The sequence below is a fragment of the Lepus europaeus genome, chromosome 5, assembly GCF_033115175.1.
Source record: "Lepus europaeus isolate LE1 chromosome 5, mLepTim1.pri, whole genome shotgun sequence".
In the NCBI taxonomy this organism is placed as follows: domain Eukaryota; kingdom Metazoa; phylum Chordata; class Mammalia; order Lagomorpha; family Leporidae; genus Lepus; species Lepus europaeus.
Window position 1 is genome coordinate 143825020 of NC_084831.1, and position 14838 is coordinate 143839857.

Genomic DNA, 14838 nt, shown 5'->3' on the forward strand with positions numbered 1-14838 from the left:
GTCAAAGGCTGGTGCTGTCAGCGGCGTAGCCTGGGATGTTTCCATGGACTGATACCACCCAAACGGCTGAGATCATCTCATTATAAACACTGTGATTCTGGCCAGTGCTGATTATTTATTACATTTATTCAGAGTATTTTTCTCTGCCAAATGTACAAACATTTTCCCCCAGAAAGCAGGGAATATTGCACTGTGTATCCTGCAGTTGGCAAAGAGAAGAACATTTAAAAAGCCAAATTAACCACTGGTCTCTCCACTCCCTCGACTTTTAAATACCACACTTCCAACTCTAAATAGAAAAATAAATATTTGCAGATTAAAGGTCTCATTTTATTGCAAATATTCATGAAGATTAAATGTCATTTTAATCACATGTGAGTTTATTTCTCTGGGCATATCATATTTGCATGTGTTCATTCAGTGCAGAGAAATGAGTTTTCCTTGTGCCAGCTGGGGTTTATTTACCATTTGTTCTCAAACTCTACATTAGCGTGCTGTTCCTTGAATCAGAAAATATATATACCGTAGCAGGCTAATTGGTGTTCACGGATGGAAACTTTCAAACTTGAGCTTCAGAGAGACTGAGAGGCAAAATCTCTTTTGCCCATCAAAGCGACAGCCACTCTGCTGGGGGTTGGCTGAGGCTGAGACTGGCTTCTCTCCTCAACATTGAGGGTTGGGGGGGAGGGGCGGTGCAATACTTGTCAGGCCTCATCTCCCAGCCTGGATCTCCTTCCCCCAGGGAAAACTGGCAGTACTGATTTGTTTCCAGGGAGCAGTCAATGACAGTTGATTCAAGCAAGCATGCGCCACCTAGTGTCCACTTTGGGTTGAAACTTCCTGAGAGTTCTACCATTCCACATTTCAGAATATGTAGAACTTCTCCTTGGGTTTGTTTTTCTTTCTTTGTTGTCTCTTTGATGGGCCATTCAGCGTGAAATGGATAGATTTTATTAAAGAGGATTGAAAGAATGGAATTCATTTTTAGGCAAACTCAGGTTTGTGATTTTCAGAATCACATTTTTTGGGGTGTATAATGCAGGCCACTGGAGAGATTTCAGAATGTGCTCTGGTGTCTGTAGGCAGCAGTTTGAGGGGCAAGCACATAGCACCCTTTTTCAGGGCTCAGTTCCTGTTCTCTCTGCTGAGCCTGGCCTGTATCCCTCAGGTCTTTTTCTTGGTGCTTTGTGAACGATGCCTTTGTATCTGCCTCTGCTTAGACTGTGTCTGTGAAGCCTGCTCTTTCAGAAAACCAAAAGGCTGGCTCACGATTCCCAAGAAAGACAAGACTCTGTATAGCACTTCTTTTTTTTCAACTCCATCTCTCATTGGAAATTGCATAGAAAATGTATCAGGATGTATTTTATACTGCTTCGACCTCTGCAAAATCGAACAGAGCACCTGTAGTTATTGAATCCATTGCTTCTGTCCACAGAATGAAGAGCCGGTGTTCTCCAAGGATGGCCGGAAGTTTTTCTTTGTGAGAGCCATTCCCCAGGGAGGCCGAGGAAAATTCTATCACATTACCGTGTCTTCTTCCCAGGTATATACCCTGCAGGTTTCCAGAACTCTTGCTGTGTGGGAGTTGGCTTCTGTGGCTGAGCCCACCCGCTGTTTTCAAGGACTTTAAAGGAACCTGGGGATACTGAGTCGCAAAGATGTGTTCCACAAGGTACCAAGCAGGTGGAACACATCTAGAGATTCGGATCAGGGTGTGGGCCGAGCTTTGCTCTTTCTGTGAGTGCACAGGAACATGAATGACACGTCTGGCTTTAGCAGAGGAGACTCTGGGGCCCCCCATGTACCCCTCTCCCTTACACCATCCTGTCCCTTGAGGCTGAGTGGACCCAGAGCCCTCAGGGTCTTTCCTGAGTCTGGACTTCAAACCATCCCAGCTCCACTTGGAGCCAGAGGCAGGTACCATGTTGTGTTGTGGTTGTTCCCAAGCATCACTCACCTGACTCTGGCATTTGGTAGATTATAAGCCCGTGCTACTGAGCAGGAGCTACAGAGATTAATCACATGGATTTAGAGCCCAAAGTGGGCCTCCTGGTGAATACAGCCCCTATACAAGATCCCCCCCCTCTACCCAGAAAGGGGCTCACACCTGCAGGAGGCCACTGCCACAGCACCAAGCTTCTGTGGAACTCGGCCCGAGATAGGTGAGGAGGGGCAGAGAATGCCCTTGAAGCTCCTCACGACCACCAGCCCCGTCCTCGGGCTGTAGATTTGGGTTTCGGAGCATTCCACAGTTATCTGGGTTCAAGGTCATTGAATAAAAGTTAAAAAGGAGAGAGGCCAATCAGAAACATTCTATGGAAATAAAGTAGAAAGTTCATGTTTATGATGTGGCCCAACAGGCAGTTTCGAAGAAAGATTCTGAGAACCCCCCGTGTAGAAGCAGTTTTGGTGGGAAAAGGTCAGAGAGCATCCTGCCTCCAGTGATGGAGATAATGTTTACAGGGAGGCCAAGGCACACCTACGGTCCGCTTCCTTTCTCTTAATCACAGGACTTGCAAAACATCTGCAAACCCTTTCCATCCCTAATTCCTGTGCTTTTCACTCCATAGCTCCAGATTCATTTGCTTTCTCATCTTAGACCACTTTAGCCAAGAAAAAAAAACTTTTTGGGTGTTTTCATCCACTCCCCTCCCTGAATGTATCCAAGTGCTCAGCATTTGCTGAGAACCCTGTCAGTCTCCGGCAGGAAGCAATCCCTGCCTGCTGCCCAGGGGCCCTCACTCCCACTCTGACCCTTTGCTTCAGAATCCAGGATGCCTTTTGAGCCCTGCTGCCTTCCTGAGCCCTCTAGGCACCCCTACTCCCCGCCACCACACATACTGGGGTCCTCCTGGGTTTCTCCTTCTGTGATGCCTGTAAGCCCAGGGTGTTGGCCTTGGCCCTTGAACTAAGTTCATCTCCATCCCCTGAAGGCCTTTCCTTCAGGCACCTATGGTGCAGAACAGCAGTACTCTGATGCACCTGAGCACCTGCAGTCAGTCTCCTCCCTCCCTCCCTCCCTCCCTCCTCTCCCTCCTCTCCCTCTCTCCCTCTCTCCCTCCCTCTCTCCCTCCTCTCCCTCTCTTCCTCCCTCCCCTCTCCCTCCCTCTCTTCCTCCCTCCCTCTCTTCCTCCCTCCCTCCCTCCCTCTCCCCCCCTCCTTCCTTCTCCTCCCCCCCCCCCCCCGTACAAGCTACTGTTGTGATCTTTCTGCATGGCTCTGGGAGGTATGTCAGGCGACAGTGTGTGTGGAATGGACAGTATTCAGTGGGCCAGTTCCAGCCCATCCTTGTCAATGACGGCAGAGGATGACAGAGGAGCAAGACTGTGCTTTCTGCCTGAGTCTTCATTTCCTTGCCCTGATTCATCCACTTCTTCTTACAAGAAGCTTACATTGCAGTTAGAGTTACTGGTGTTGGAGGCACGAGGCGATAAACACCAAAGATGTGGACCATGTGATATTCCCCATCACTGACTTTCAAAGAGAGCTGTGGGGTGAGAGAATCAACAGAGCTTCCCAAAAGCTGTTGGATTTTGGCCATGCCTCCTGGGAGAGGACGAGGCTGTAGGGCAGGCAGACAATGCATTGCTCCTAAAACGACTCAAGGAGGAAGAGCCAAAGTTGGGGTCCAGCCTCGCTGGTCCTGACATCTCTTCTCCTGTGTGTTTCAGCCCAACAGCAGTAATGACAACATCCAGTCCATCACTTCCGGGGACTGGGACGTGACCAAGATCCTGTCCTATGACGAGAAGCGGAATAAGATGTGAGTACGTGTGGCAGCCAGGGCCCCATCTCACTGGCCACTGGGACCTGGGTGCTATTTCCAGTCAAATCCTGCTCAGTGAGTTCAGAACATGGCACAGGAGGACTCACCCTTCCTTCCTGGACAACTTTGCTAACTCCCTGTTTCTTTATAAAAATGTGTCCTGTGTCAACAAGCCGGCTTCCCACGCCACAAGGTACTGGTTGCCCAAGCATGATTTGCAAGCAGCCTGTAGGTGAAACACATTAACAGGAACAGGGGTGCTATGATTGACATTTCTTTAATCATTACTCGTTCCTGGCATGATGCTACCTGGTTTAAAAGCTTTATCTTGGATAATACAGCAGCACCATGAGGTAGGCTTACTGCTTTCCCCATTTTAAGAATAAACTTAGGACAAAAAGCATCAAACTACTTCAGGTTATTTGGTTGACAACAAGTGGAGCTAGGGTGCAACTCAGCTGGTGAGAGTCCTGGGCTGAGTACTTCACCATGATGTCATTCCACCTCCCTGCTGCTGTGATAAGAACATGCAGGGTCTTAGGTGAAAATCAATCAGCATATATCGGGCTGAGTTTTATGTCTGGACTCGTGTCAGTTGTTCTTGGTCCCTAGCTCTCCAGAAGGTTACCATCTGGGCAAGAAATCCTGCTTCCAATCCAGATGTCCAACATCACCAACCCCATGCACTACAGCAGCAGTGACCTATGGCCCTGAGGCCAAGCAGCAGCCAAAGATACCTTGAGCTTCTGGAATCTGCATCAGTGTGTCCCTTACCTCTTAGCCATCTAACTGTCCCCTGCTCTGGCTGTAGGTGTAGCTGGACCTGAGCGAAATTGCCCATTGTAGGCCACAGAACAGTGGCTGTCCCTGAGCGATATCTGTAAAGGTAGTGCATGCTATGTGAAGTGCAAATGCGCCTTGCAGCAGGCTAATCCTGTCTGCTTTGACCATCTTGCAGCTACTTCCTGAGCACGGAGGACCTGCCTCGGAGAAGACAGCTCTACAGGTAGCTCTGGTTCCTGCACCCTGGGCCTTGCAGAACTGCGTTTTTCCAGCAGTAGAAAGGGCAGGCAGCAAAGAAGAGTCCCCATCACAGATAAGTAGGAAGTCTGGGGAGAAAGAATGAGGAAGGCTGCACTCACCAAGTCTGGAGGTTTATGTTGTTTTTCTGCCTTTGTTGAACTGAGTTTCCCTTTCTCACTTGTTTATTGCCTGGATAAGTGCTCCACTGCCACACAAAGTCTTGCCCTTTATCTATGCTTAGATGCTGACTTAGGGGAATTACTCTCACTGGGTGTTTCTGGGAGTGCAGAGTCAGACTTGGAAGTAGACCCATGGACGGGGGAGAGATACCAAGACTGCGACCTTTGCAATGTCCCTTGGCACATGCTTTGTCACCTTAAAGGAGAGGGGAGGGGCTCTGAATCTCAGAGAGGGACTCTATTTGTGTACGTTTTGTCCCTCGGCTACATTTAATCCTATCACCTGCCACAGCTACAATTCTCACTGGAGAAAGTCCCTGGCTCTGGATGGTGGTCAGCCCTGGGAGCTTCCTACCAGCAGGAAGACCTGCACCTTCTTGGTGCTCTCCAGACCAGAAAGGGGGTGACAAAGCACACTGGCCACTGGAGAGGACATCCTGCAGTGTAGACCAAAGGGCTCAAGGCCAGTGACTCACAGTCTGGGCGAGCCAGTGCCACTGTTCACTCCCATTGCTGTGATGTTAGGAGGAGCCCCCTGAAGTCCCCGCCATCTGTTGCCATCCATTGACTTCTGTGCTGAGAGAGTGTGAGGCCAGCATAAGGGGGCCGAGATGAGGGGAGACGATTCTTTGGCACGTCCATTTGGTCAGACTTGTTTCTCTCTGCAGCCTTTCATTACTGCCTGTCTACTAGGATTTCTGAAAGCAGTCATATCATCAAATTAATGAAAAGTGATAAGGCAGCCTGCCAACCTTTTCCTGTAATGTAGGGTGTTAGCTGGCTGTCTTCCCTTTTGTGAAATATCTTCACTCTTACAGTCTACATATTGAAACCTATAGCTAAAAGGACCATTCCCAAGCAAAATGTTCAGATGAAGTATATGAAGAGACTTCAAAAAGTTCACAGGAAAGAAATGGAATTAAAAGATAAGTTTAAGGTAGACATTTAGCCCAGCAGTTAAGATGCCCACATCCCACATTGGAGTACATTGATTCGAATCCTAGCTCCAGCTCCTGATTCCAGCTTCTTACCAGTGTAGACCCTAGGAGGCAGAGGTGATGCCTCAAGTAATTGGAAACTTGAATTGCATTCCGTACTCCAAGCTTCAGCCCCAGCCCAGCCCAGGCCATTGCTAGCACCAGGGGAATGAACCAGCGGATAAAGGTGCTTTTTCTCTGCTTTTCTCTCCCTTTCCTTCTCTCTCTCTCTCTCTCCCCCGACCTCCTTCCCTCCTTCCTTCCCTACCTCCTTTTGAAATAAATAAAAATAAAAGATGATTATTTATATAATGTTTTATAATAATATAATTTTATATAATAATTTATTCTGGCTAGAATTTCCTGAAATTCATTTAACTTTCTGAAGTACCCTCATATTGGATACCTCAGAATCTTTTTTTTTTTTTTGAGGCAGAGTGGACAGTGAGAGAGACAGAGAGAAAGGTCTTCCTTTGCCGTTGGTTCACCCTCCAATGGCCGCTACGGCCAGCGCGCTGCAGCCGGTGCACCGCGCTGATCCGAAGGCAGGAGCCAGGTGCTTATCCTGGTCTCCCTTGGGGTGCAGGGCCCAAGCACTTGAGCCATCCTCTACTGCACTCCCGGGCCATAGCAGAGAGCTGGCCTGGAAGAGGGGCAACCGGGACAGAATCCGGTGCCCCGACCGGGACTAGAACCCGGTGTGCCGGCGCTGCAGGTGGAAGATTAGCCTAGTGAGCCACGGTGCCGGCCAGAATCTCTTAATTGTTGGAAATACATTTTAGGGTTTCTTGCCCTGAAATTACACTTGACTAAAGTGGTCCCTGGAGGGCATCTTCAAACTTGTCTAGTTTCATTGAGAAACAATGCCTCTACCATTTCACTCTGTGAGGAGCATCAGCTTTTGGAAACAGCAAATGCTCAATTCAGCCAGAGTTTATGGATTCTCTGGCATGTCCAGTGTTTGGCACTCTGGGAGCACTGGAAGGTGTGGAGAACATACATCCTATTCCCAAATTGCTAAGGGAATTAAGACACGGATATGAAGGGCTAGATAATAATAACACCCAGTGGCTGAACTCTCCTCGTGCCAGGATCACACACACAGCTTGCATCATGCAGCATAGGTGACCAAGGAGACATCATCCCAACAATGAAAATTCCAAGAAATATTGAGTGGGAAGAGTGAACCAGTTAGGGAGGGCTTCGTGGGGATGGCAGACATGGAGCCGGGTATTCCTGGCTCTTCCACCAGAGAGACTGATGGGAACCAGGCCCTGGAGGTCAGCAACCAGGATCCACAGAACACCTCTGTGGGAGAAAAGTCAGCCTGTTGCCATGCTAGCTAAGAGAGTATTAGCTAGAGGGCTACAACCACTCCACTTCTGTCTCAGCTCATGCTCCGTGCATTTGCTCTTTCAGCGCCAACACAGTGGGCAACTTCAACAGGCAGTGCCTCTCCTGCGACCTGGTAGAGAACTGCACCTACTTCAGTGCTTCCTTCAGCCACAGCTCTGAGTTCTTCCTGCTCAAGTGTGAAGGTAAGTTCCCGGCACCCTTTCAAAACCAATTCAGTTGGATGCTGAGACCGTTGGATAGGCACAGGTGCAGGAAGTTTGAGGCAGTGGCTGTAGCACAGTGTATGCAGAACAGGTAAGGACAGCAATCAAGGGGACAGGAGCACTGGATTACCTCCAAGTCACATCAAGGTTTGCAGCCTATCAACACAAAAATATTTCCTGTGACTCATTTTATTGGTAATTTATCCCAAACTCTAGCAAGTGCCCCGTGGCACCATTCAGAATACACAAGAGTCATCCTCATTTCATAGTGAATACAAAGAATGTCTTTGCACCTTGTTTTCATTATCTTGAAGGATAGAATATAAGCCTATGAAAAGGTAAGTCATAATAAATATGTTCATAAAAAGTATGTCTCAAAGAGGACCTTGATCCACTGCGATCATCTCAAAGAATGAGAGTATGTTACGGGTGGAGGCTGAGATCAAGAGTGATTGTTCCTTGGTGAGAGTCTCAATGCTACAAGCCATACTGGAAGAATAATTCCCACGAGAATAATGGCTTTGGCAGTCTTTGCTAGCTACTGCATAGGACATTATTTCATCAGTGCCATCTGAGATCTTGGGAAATCTTAGAACAGTAAGACTCAGCCCCTGACATTCCTCCAAGACAACTGGGAGACAACTGAGGCAAGGTACATGTATGAAATGCAACATTGGTCCCCCAGTCCCTGCAGTGTTTATTGTACCAGACACCTCTTTCCTGTGCTTGCTGGATCACTGAGCATCTGAAATCATGGGATGCTATAGGAAGAAAATATATTTTTTTTTATAATTTTTTTTTGACAGGCAGAGTGGATAGTGAGAGAGACAGAGAGAAAGGTCTTCCTTTTTGCCGTTGGTTCACCCTCCAATGGCCGCCGCGGTAGCGCGCTGCGGCCGGCGCATCGCGCTGATCCGAAGCCAGGAGCCAGGTGCTTCTCCTGGTCTCCCATGCGGGTGCAGGGCCCAAGTGCTTGGGCCATCCTCCACTGCCCTCCTGGGCCAGAGAGAGAGCTGGCCTGGAAGAGGGGCAACCGGGACAGAATCCGGCGCCCCAACCAAGACTAGAACCCGGTGTGCCGGCGCTGCAAGGCGGAGGATTAGCCTGTTAAGCCACGGCGCCAGCCAAAAATATTTAAGATTAAGATATATTTAAGGAGATTCCCTGGACTCCAGTGAGTCTGTGATACACAAAGGGCCAGGATCTTAGTTCCTAGCCCAGTGACACCTGTCTCCCCACACCAGGATCTTCATGAAACGGCACCTAGGGAAAATGTAGAGATTTATAGGGCAAGAGACTGGGAAAATGTGGCAAACAGACCCCAAGGAGCTATACAGCCAGTGATTTGGAATCTTATCTCATAGAAGGAAAGAGTGGCTTTAAAATCCAGAAGCTCATGGTAAGATATATAAGGGGAAAATAAAGAAGACAGCCCATACAAGAATGGTTGGGTGAGAAAAGTGATAGAAATTCTAGCATGAAGATCTTTAAAAGAGGGCAGATATCATTTGCCAGAGTTGGGTTTATTGTGGCCTCATCGGAAGGCAGAACATGCACTAGGGGTTTCTGTGATCAAGCAATTTGGATTTAGATTTCTTGGATCCTTACTCTTACTAGTATCTGTTCCATAAAGCGATCTTGCAGGGGATCCAGACCCTTATTTGTTAAAGAATCCTTTCCTTGCCTCCCTTTGGAGGTCAAAAACTCCCTAAGTTCAAGGGGAAGTTTAGTGCGGATGCAGCATTCTACCAACTGGCAGCCTTTCCTGTTCCATTTCCATGAGTTCTAGCCCTCCACTGAAATCTAAAAGGCTCTCCCCAAGACATCTATGGCCCTGGATTCAGGCAAGCAAATTTCAGTGTCCCCTGTGGTGATATAAAAATGGCACCCATGCTGAGAGGCGATTTGGACCAAGCATGTTTGGAAATCATTGAACAGTTGCTCATGTGCAAATTTCCATCCTGCCTGCTGGCATTCCATCCTCAGCAGGAAGTAGCGTTTCTTTTTCTGTTTATGTCCTAGCCAGTGTGGGGACATGCTCAGCGTGAAGAGATAGCTCCTCAGTTGTGACTGTGGAGAACAGAGCAGAGTAGATTCCCCACACAGATGAACAATTGACCCAACCTATTGAGGCCCTCCATGACATCCCCTTGAGAAAGGAGGGACTAGTCCTCTCCACCAATGCCTGGATCTCCACAATAATCAGACTCAAAGAAGTTAAGGAATAGCAATAGATCTCAGATGATCTAATCCAATCTCTAAGCCTCCTCCATTTTATGGATTAAAAAACCGAAATCTTAGTTAATCATGGAGTTATCACCCCAGGATCTTCCAAATCATTTAACATCTATTTAAATATTTAGTCTGTTCCCTTATCTTAAGGTAAGCATAATTGAGCTCTCTTCTCTACAAGAACAAATGGCTCTTTTTTAAACTTTCTGTAATTATTTTCTGGCTACAGTAGATTAAATGACCATGTTAGCCTCTCCCCTAGAATCCTGTTTTTAAAAAGGGATCTTCTAAGACCTAAATGAAGGATCTCAGCGAGTGTGATCCCAGTGGAAAGAACGGGGCCATCAAGGTAGGAGGTACCTTTCTCTGAAGGGAGGAGAGAACTTCCACTTTGACTATGACCCTGTCGGAATAAGATCGAAGTCAGCGAACCCTAAAGGCTTCCATAGCCTCGGCAACCCAGTCTAGAGCCTAGGGAGATTACTGACACCATAAACAAGAGTGTTAAATTGTTAAATCAACATCAAGAGTCACTGTGTACTTACGTCCCATGTGGGATCTGTCCTTAATGGGTTGTCCAATGTGAAGTAATGATATAGCTAGTACTGAAACAGTATTTTTACACTTTGTGTTTACGTGTGGGTGCAAACTGATGAAATCTTTACTTAGTATATACTGAATCGATCTTCTGTATATAAAGATAATTGAAAATGAAAAAAAAAACTTGGTGTTAAATTGGAAATTACATAGAAAATTAATCAATTTTTAAAAAAAATATCATGTAGGATCTCTGTCATTAATGTGCTGTACACTGTTATTTAATGCTATAACTAGTACTCCAACAGTATTTTTTCACTTTGTGTTGCTATGTGAGGACAAACTGTTGAAATCTTTATATATACTAAACTGATTTTCTGTATATAAAGAGAATTGAAAATGAATCTTGATGTGAATGGAAGGGGAGAGGGAGCGGGAAAGGGGAGGGTTGCGGGTGGGAGGGAAGTTATGGCGGGGGGAAGCCATTGTAATCCATAAGCTGTACTTTGGAAATTTATATTCATTAAATAAAAGATAAAAAAAAAGGATCTTCTACAAAATGAGAAAGTTACAAAGCTAATGAAATGGGGTGAGAAGACAACAGTAGCCAACTTCTCAAACCTGGAAGAAGTTACCAAAGAAGTGGAACTTAGCCTCCCTGAAGCTATACCCTTAGTCCTGCAAACTGAGGGTTTTCCTACTTTTTACTTGTTGAATATTATGGTTAGTGGTGGATTAAGCCTATGATTATAGAGTGGATTGAAAGTATATCTTTGTAAAAAATTAGAGAAAAAAAAGAAAGAAGGAGGGGGGATTGAAGGAGGGAGAGAGGGAAGTATGGTTGTCTTCTTAGAACTGTGACTAAGAAATACATGAAATCTCTTCTCTTTATATTCATAAAAAATTTTAAAGCTGAGCAGCCACCCATTTTATGCCACAGGCTTTGGCAATGGTTTCCATGAGGAATGAAGAGATAGATCAGTGGGTACAAAATTTTAAAGGAGCAGATGATTAGAGTCAGATGGGTTGCTTGGGACTCTTTGCTGGTGGAGAAGAATGGAGGAAGGCATCCGGGATGAGATAGCACCTGAAAAAAAGAGGTAGGATTTAGAACATGAAGGGATCTCACAGGGGAGGTCAGCCTGAGAAAACGCACCAGGAGCAATCTAAGATTTTGCATTGGAGTTCTTGTGCAGCCTGTAAATTGCATCAGTCTAGTGAATGCACACATTTGAGGAGCTCAATTTAATAGCCAAAGATAATTTAAAATAATTTATTTTCCCATATTTCTTGGTAGGTATTAAAGGGAGCCCAAATATTTAGTCCACAGCGACATTTGTTAAGCTTCCTTCTCCTCTCCTATTTCACTCCACAAAGCTACTCTGATGGACCCTTAGAAAACTATGACACAAATAACTTCTCTACTCCTGGCGTTATAAACTCTTGCTTTTTTTCCTCCCCTCCTCCTATAGCACTTTTTTTATTTTACATAGATTGATTTGGCCTCCCAGGTGCAACCAGAATCCCAAAATATCCTTCCTCTTTTAGGCACAGGGAAAATGTCTTGGCAGTCAGGATTCTCTTTAGTGAATTAGGCAAGGGGAAACCTGTAAACCCACCCCCATAAGGAATTGTTCAACCCCTCACATAGGAAATGGCCAGTCAGTTTGGGCATAGGCAGGAATGATAGTCAAAGAATTTAACAGCAAGAACCAGGTGCATGCCAGCTAGACAGAATAGGTGCCCACTCAGAGTGGACACAGGCTTTCATGCCCTATCAACATGGCAAGGCTGGGTGTCGTATTAGCAGCTGTAGAATCAAGGAATTGCAGCAGCTCCATATAAACTTGATCATTCTTCCAACTTTTCTATGGCTCTCCAACCCCCAATTAAGTTCATTTGGGAACAATTTAGCTGATATTGACCCTATCCTCCTAACATATATTACAGCCCTCAGCATTGAAACTTTCTCTGTCTTTTCTTAGTCTGTTTATTTTGCTGTAACAAAGTACTGTAGCCTGGGTAGTTTATAAAGAACAAAAACTCTTTCTCACCGCTCTGGAGGTGGTAGTCAACGGTTAGAGTGCCAGCATGGTCAGGCTCTTAGGCAAGCCCTCTTCTGGGTTGTAGACAGCTAATTTCTCCTCTAAACATCTCCCTAAATTCCCTCCTACAAAGGTACAACTCCATTGATGAGGGCCCCACCCTCAGGATCTAAGTATCTCCGTTAAGACTCACCTCCTGATACATCACCTTGAGGGTTAGGATTTCAACATATGAATCTGGGCCAGAAACTTTCCTGCCATCATAGCTAATTCTAGCTCATCAGTTGTTTGCAACCAGTACTTCCATTGAATTAGTTCTTTGGCATATTGATCTTATTCTATAGCCCAGTTATTCTTCTATAGTATATTTTGTTTATCTTCATTATTGTATTGAGGTTTTAATCAAGTGCTTTCTCTAATTTTTCATTACCATTTCTCCTGTGGTTTTTTAAGGTTTCACATTTTTTGTGTTCCTTTTTAACATTCTTCTTGACTTTTTTTTAAGTCTGTCCAAACCTAAGCATGCATAAATTATTTTTGCAGTTACATTAAAAAGAATAGACTGAGGCCGGCGCCGCGGCTCACTAGGCTAATCCTCCGCCTAGCGGCGCCGGCACACCGGGTTCTAGTCCCGGTCAGGGCACCGATCCTGTCCCGGTTGCCCCTCTTCCAGGCCAGCTCTCTGCTGTGGCCAGGGAGTGCAGTGGAGGATGGCCCAAGCCCTTGGGCCCTGCACCCCATGGGAGACCAGGAGAAGCCCCTGGCTCCTGCCATCGGATCAGCGCGATGCGCCGGCCGCAGCGCGCTACCGCGGCGGCCATTGGAGGGTGAACCAACGGCAAAAGGAAGACCTTTCTCTCTGTCTCTGTCTCTCACTGTCCACTCCGCCTGTCAAAAAAAAAAAAAAAAAAAAGAATAGACTGAAATAGAATAGGTAAGTGAAGACTCAGAAGTGCTTGTCACGGTATTACCCAGTTAGAGCCCATATGTCGGTGTCTGTATGTGGTTCCCCAGGGCATGTCTTCAAATGATCACATCTAGACACGCGCAGGAGGGATCACCTGTGAACAACACGCAATACAGCCATGTGGAAGCACACCTGTCCACTTAGATGAAGGCTCAGTGAAGCCAGTTGCAACCAAAATATTGTAATGTTCCCTTCATAATTATCTTCTAGGATTTACCAAGCAGCTTTTTGTATGCATGCCTCATTGGTCTCCTCAATGATCCTATATAATGATAGTGATAAAAATGCCTTCTCTTTTCCCAATTCTTTACAGTTTGAAAAATGTGCTCTTCACTATCTAATGTGTAATATCTGCATTTCTGCCTATGATTCCCAGCCATTTACACACTAGCACAAATAGATCTTCTTAGAGTCCCCTAAATTCGGTATCATAGTTCACATCTCCATGCATTTGTCTTTCACTGCCTGATAAACTCTTATGTATCCAAGATTTCCCCCCGGCAGGGTTGATTTGTATCTCCTTCCAAGGAGGGGTGAATCAGAAGTGGGGCGATTGCCTACAGAGTATGCATGGTTGTGACTTCACCCCTCAGGCCAACACCCGTGATGGGGATTCTTCAGCTACTTTAGACAATTAGTGATGCCCAGAGTGGGAGGAGCCTGGGCTGTCTTACCCAGTGCTGTGACATCACCTTCTAGTCCTGGATAATGATAATCACATGTCTAAAGAAGAGAGTACATCTCAAATTCATTTCCTAGGGCTGCAATAACAAATTACCACAGACAGACTGGCTTAAAACAACAGAAATTTATTCTCACAAGGATCTGGAGGCTAGAAATCCAAAATCAAGCTGTTGGAAGGTTTGGTTCCTCCTGGAGCTCCTATGGATCCCATACCTCTCTCTGGTTTCTGATGTTGCCACAATCATTGACATTCCTTGACCTGTATATGCATTGCTTTAATCTCTTCCTCTGTCTCCATACAGCTTTTCTCCTGTGTCTGGTCCAACTTTCCTCTTCTGAAAAGGATGCCAGTCACTGTAACGGGACCTGCCCTGCATCTTAATTGTCTTAAATTTTCATAAGGACTGAGCTTCGGAATGCAGCACATAGTTTGGGAGGCAACAATAAAACTCACAGTATCTGCCTCTCAAGACCCACGTTGCCTTCTTCTATTAGAAAGAGATGATAGGGAATGCTACTTGTTTTTCTCAGGAACCCAGAATTAGGGGCAGCCACATTAGCCTGAGCCAGACCAACTCTGCTTGGTTGGAAGCTGCTTTTCCACATCCTAGAAGGAGGGCGAGGGGCCTCTGAGGGAAATGATCCAATCCACACCATGTTTAGCAGTGATAACTCTGGCATTTTAGGGGAACAAGAGCAACTCCAATAGAGAGTTGCTCCAAGAATTCTTCTGTCAATACTCAGGTTATGTGATTCTATGAACAGCTGTCTAGGGTTTCCTCCTCCTCAGCTACACTCAGCCCTCAGGGTCACTAACCAACTGAATCAAAGTACCCAGATTTACAGGTATTTGCTCTGGTTGGAGAATT

The 14838-nt window shown here is 46.1% G+C and overlaps 1 protein-coding gene across 1 annotated transcript in view; it reads left to right on the top strand.

Moving 5' to 3' along the window:
- Nucleotides 1-14838, top strand: part of DPP6 (dipeptidyl peptidase like 6) — an 889247-nt gene that overhangs the window by 780532 nt on the left and 93877 nt on the right. Inside the window, exons 13-16 of the mRNA XM_062193815.1 lie at nucleotides 1436-1543; nucleotides 3672-3763; nucleotides 4725-4772; nucleotides 7365-7483. Coding sequence (XP_062049799.1) covers nucleotides 1436-1543; nucleotides 3672-3763; nucleotides 4725-4772; nucleotides 7365-7483 — 367 coding nt within the window. The remainder of the gene's footprint in view (nucleotides 1-1435; nucleotides 1544-3671; nucleotides 3764-4724; nucleotides 4773-7364; nucleotides 7484-14838) is intronic.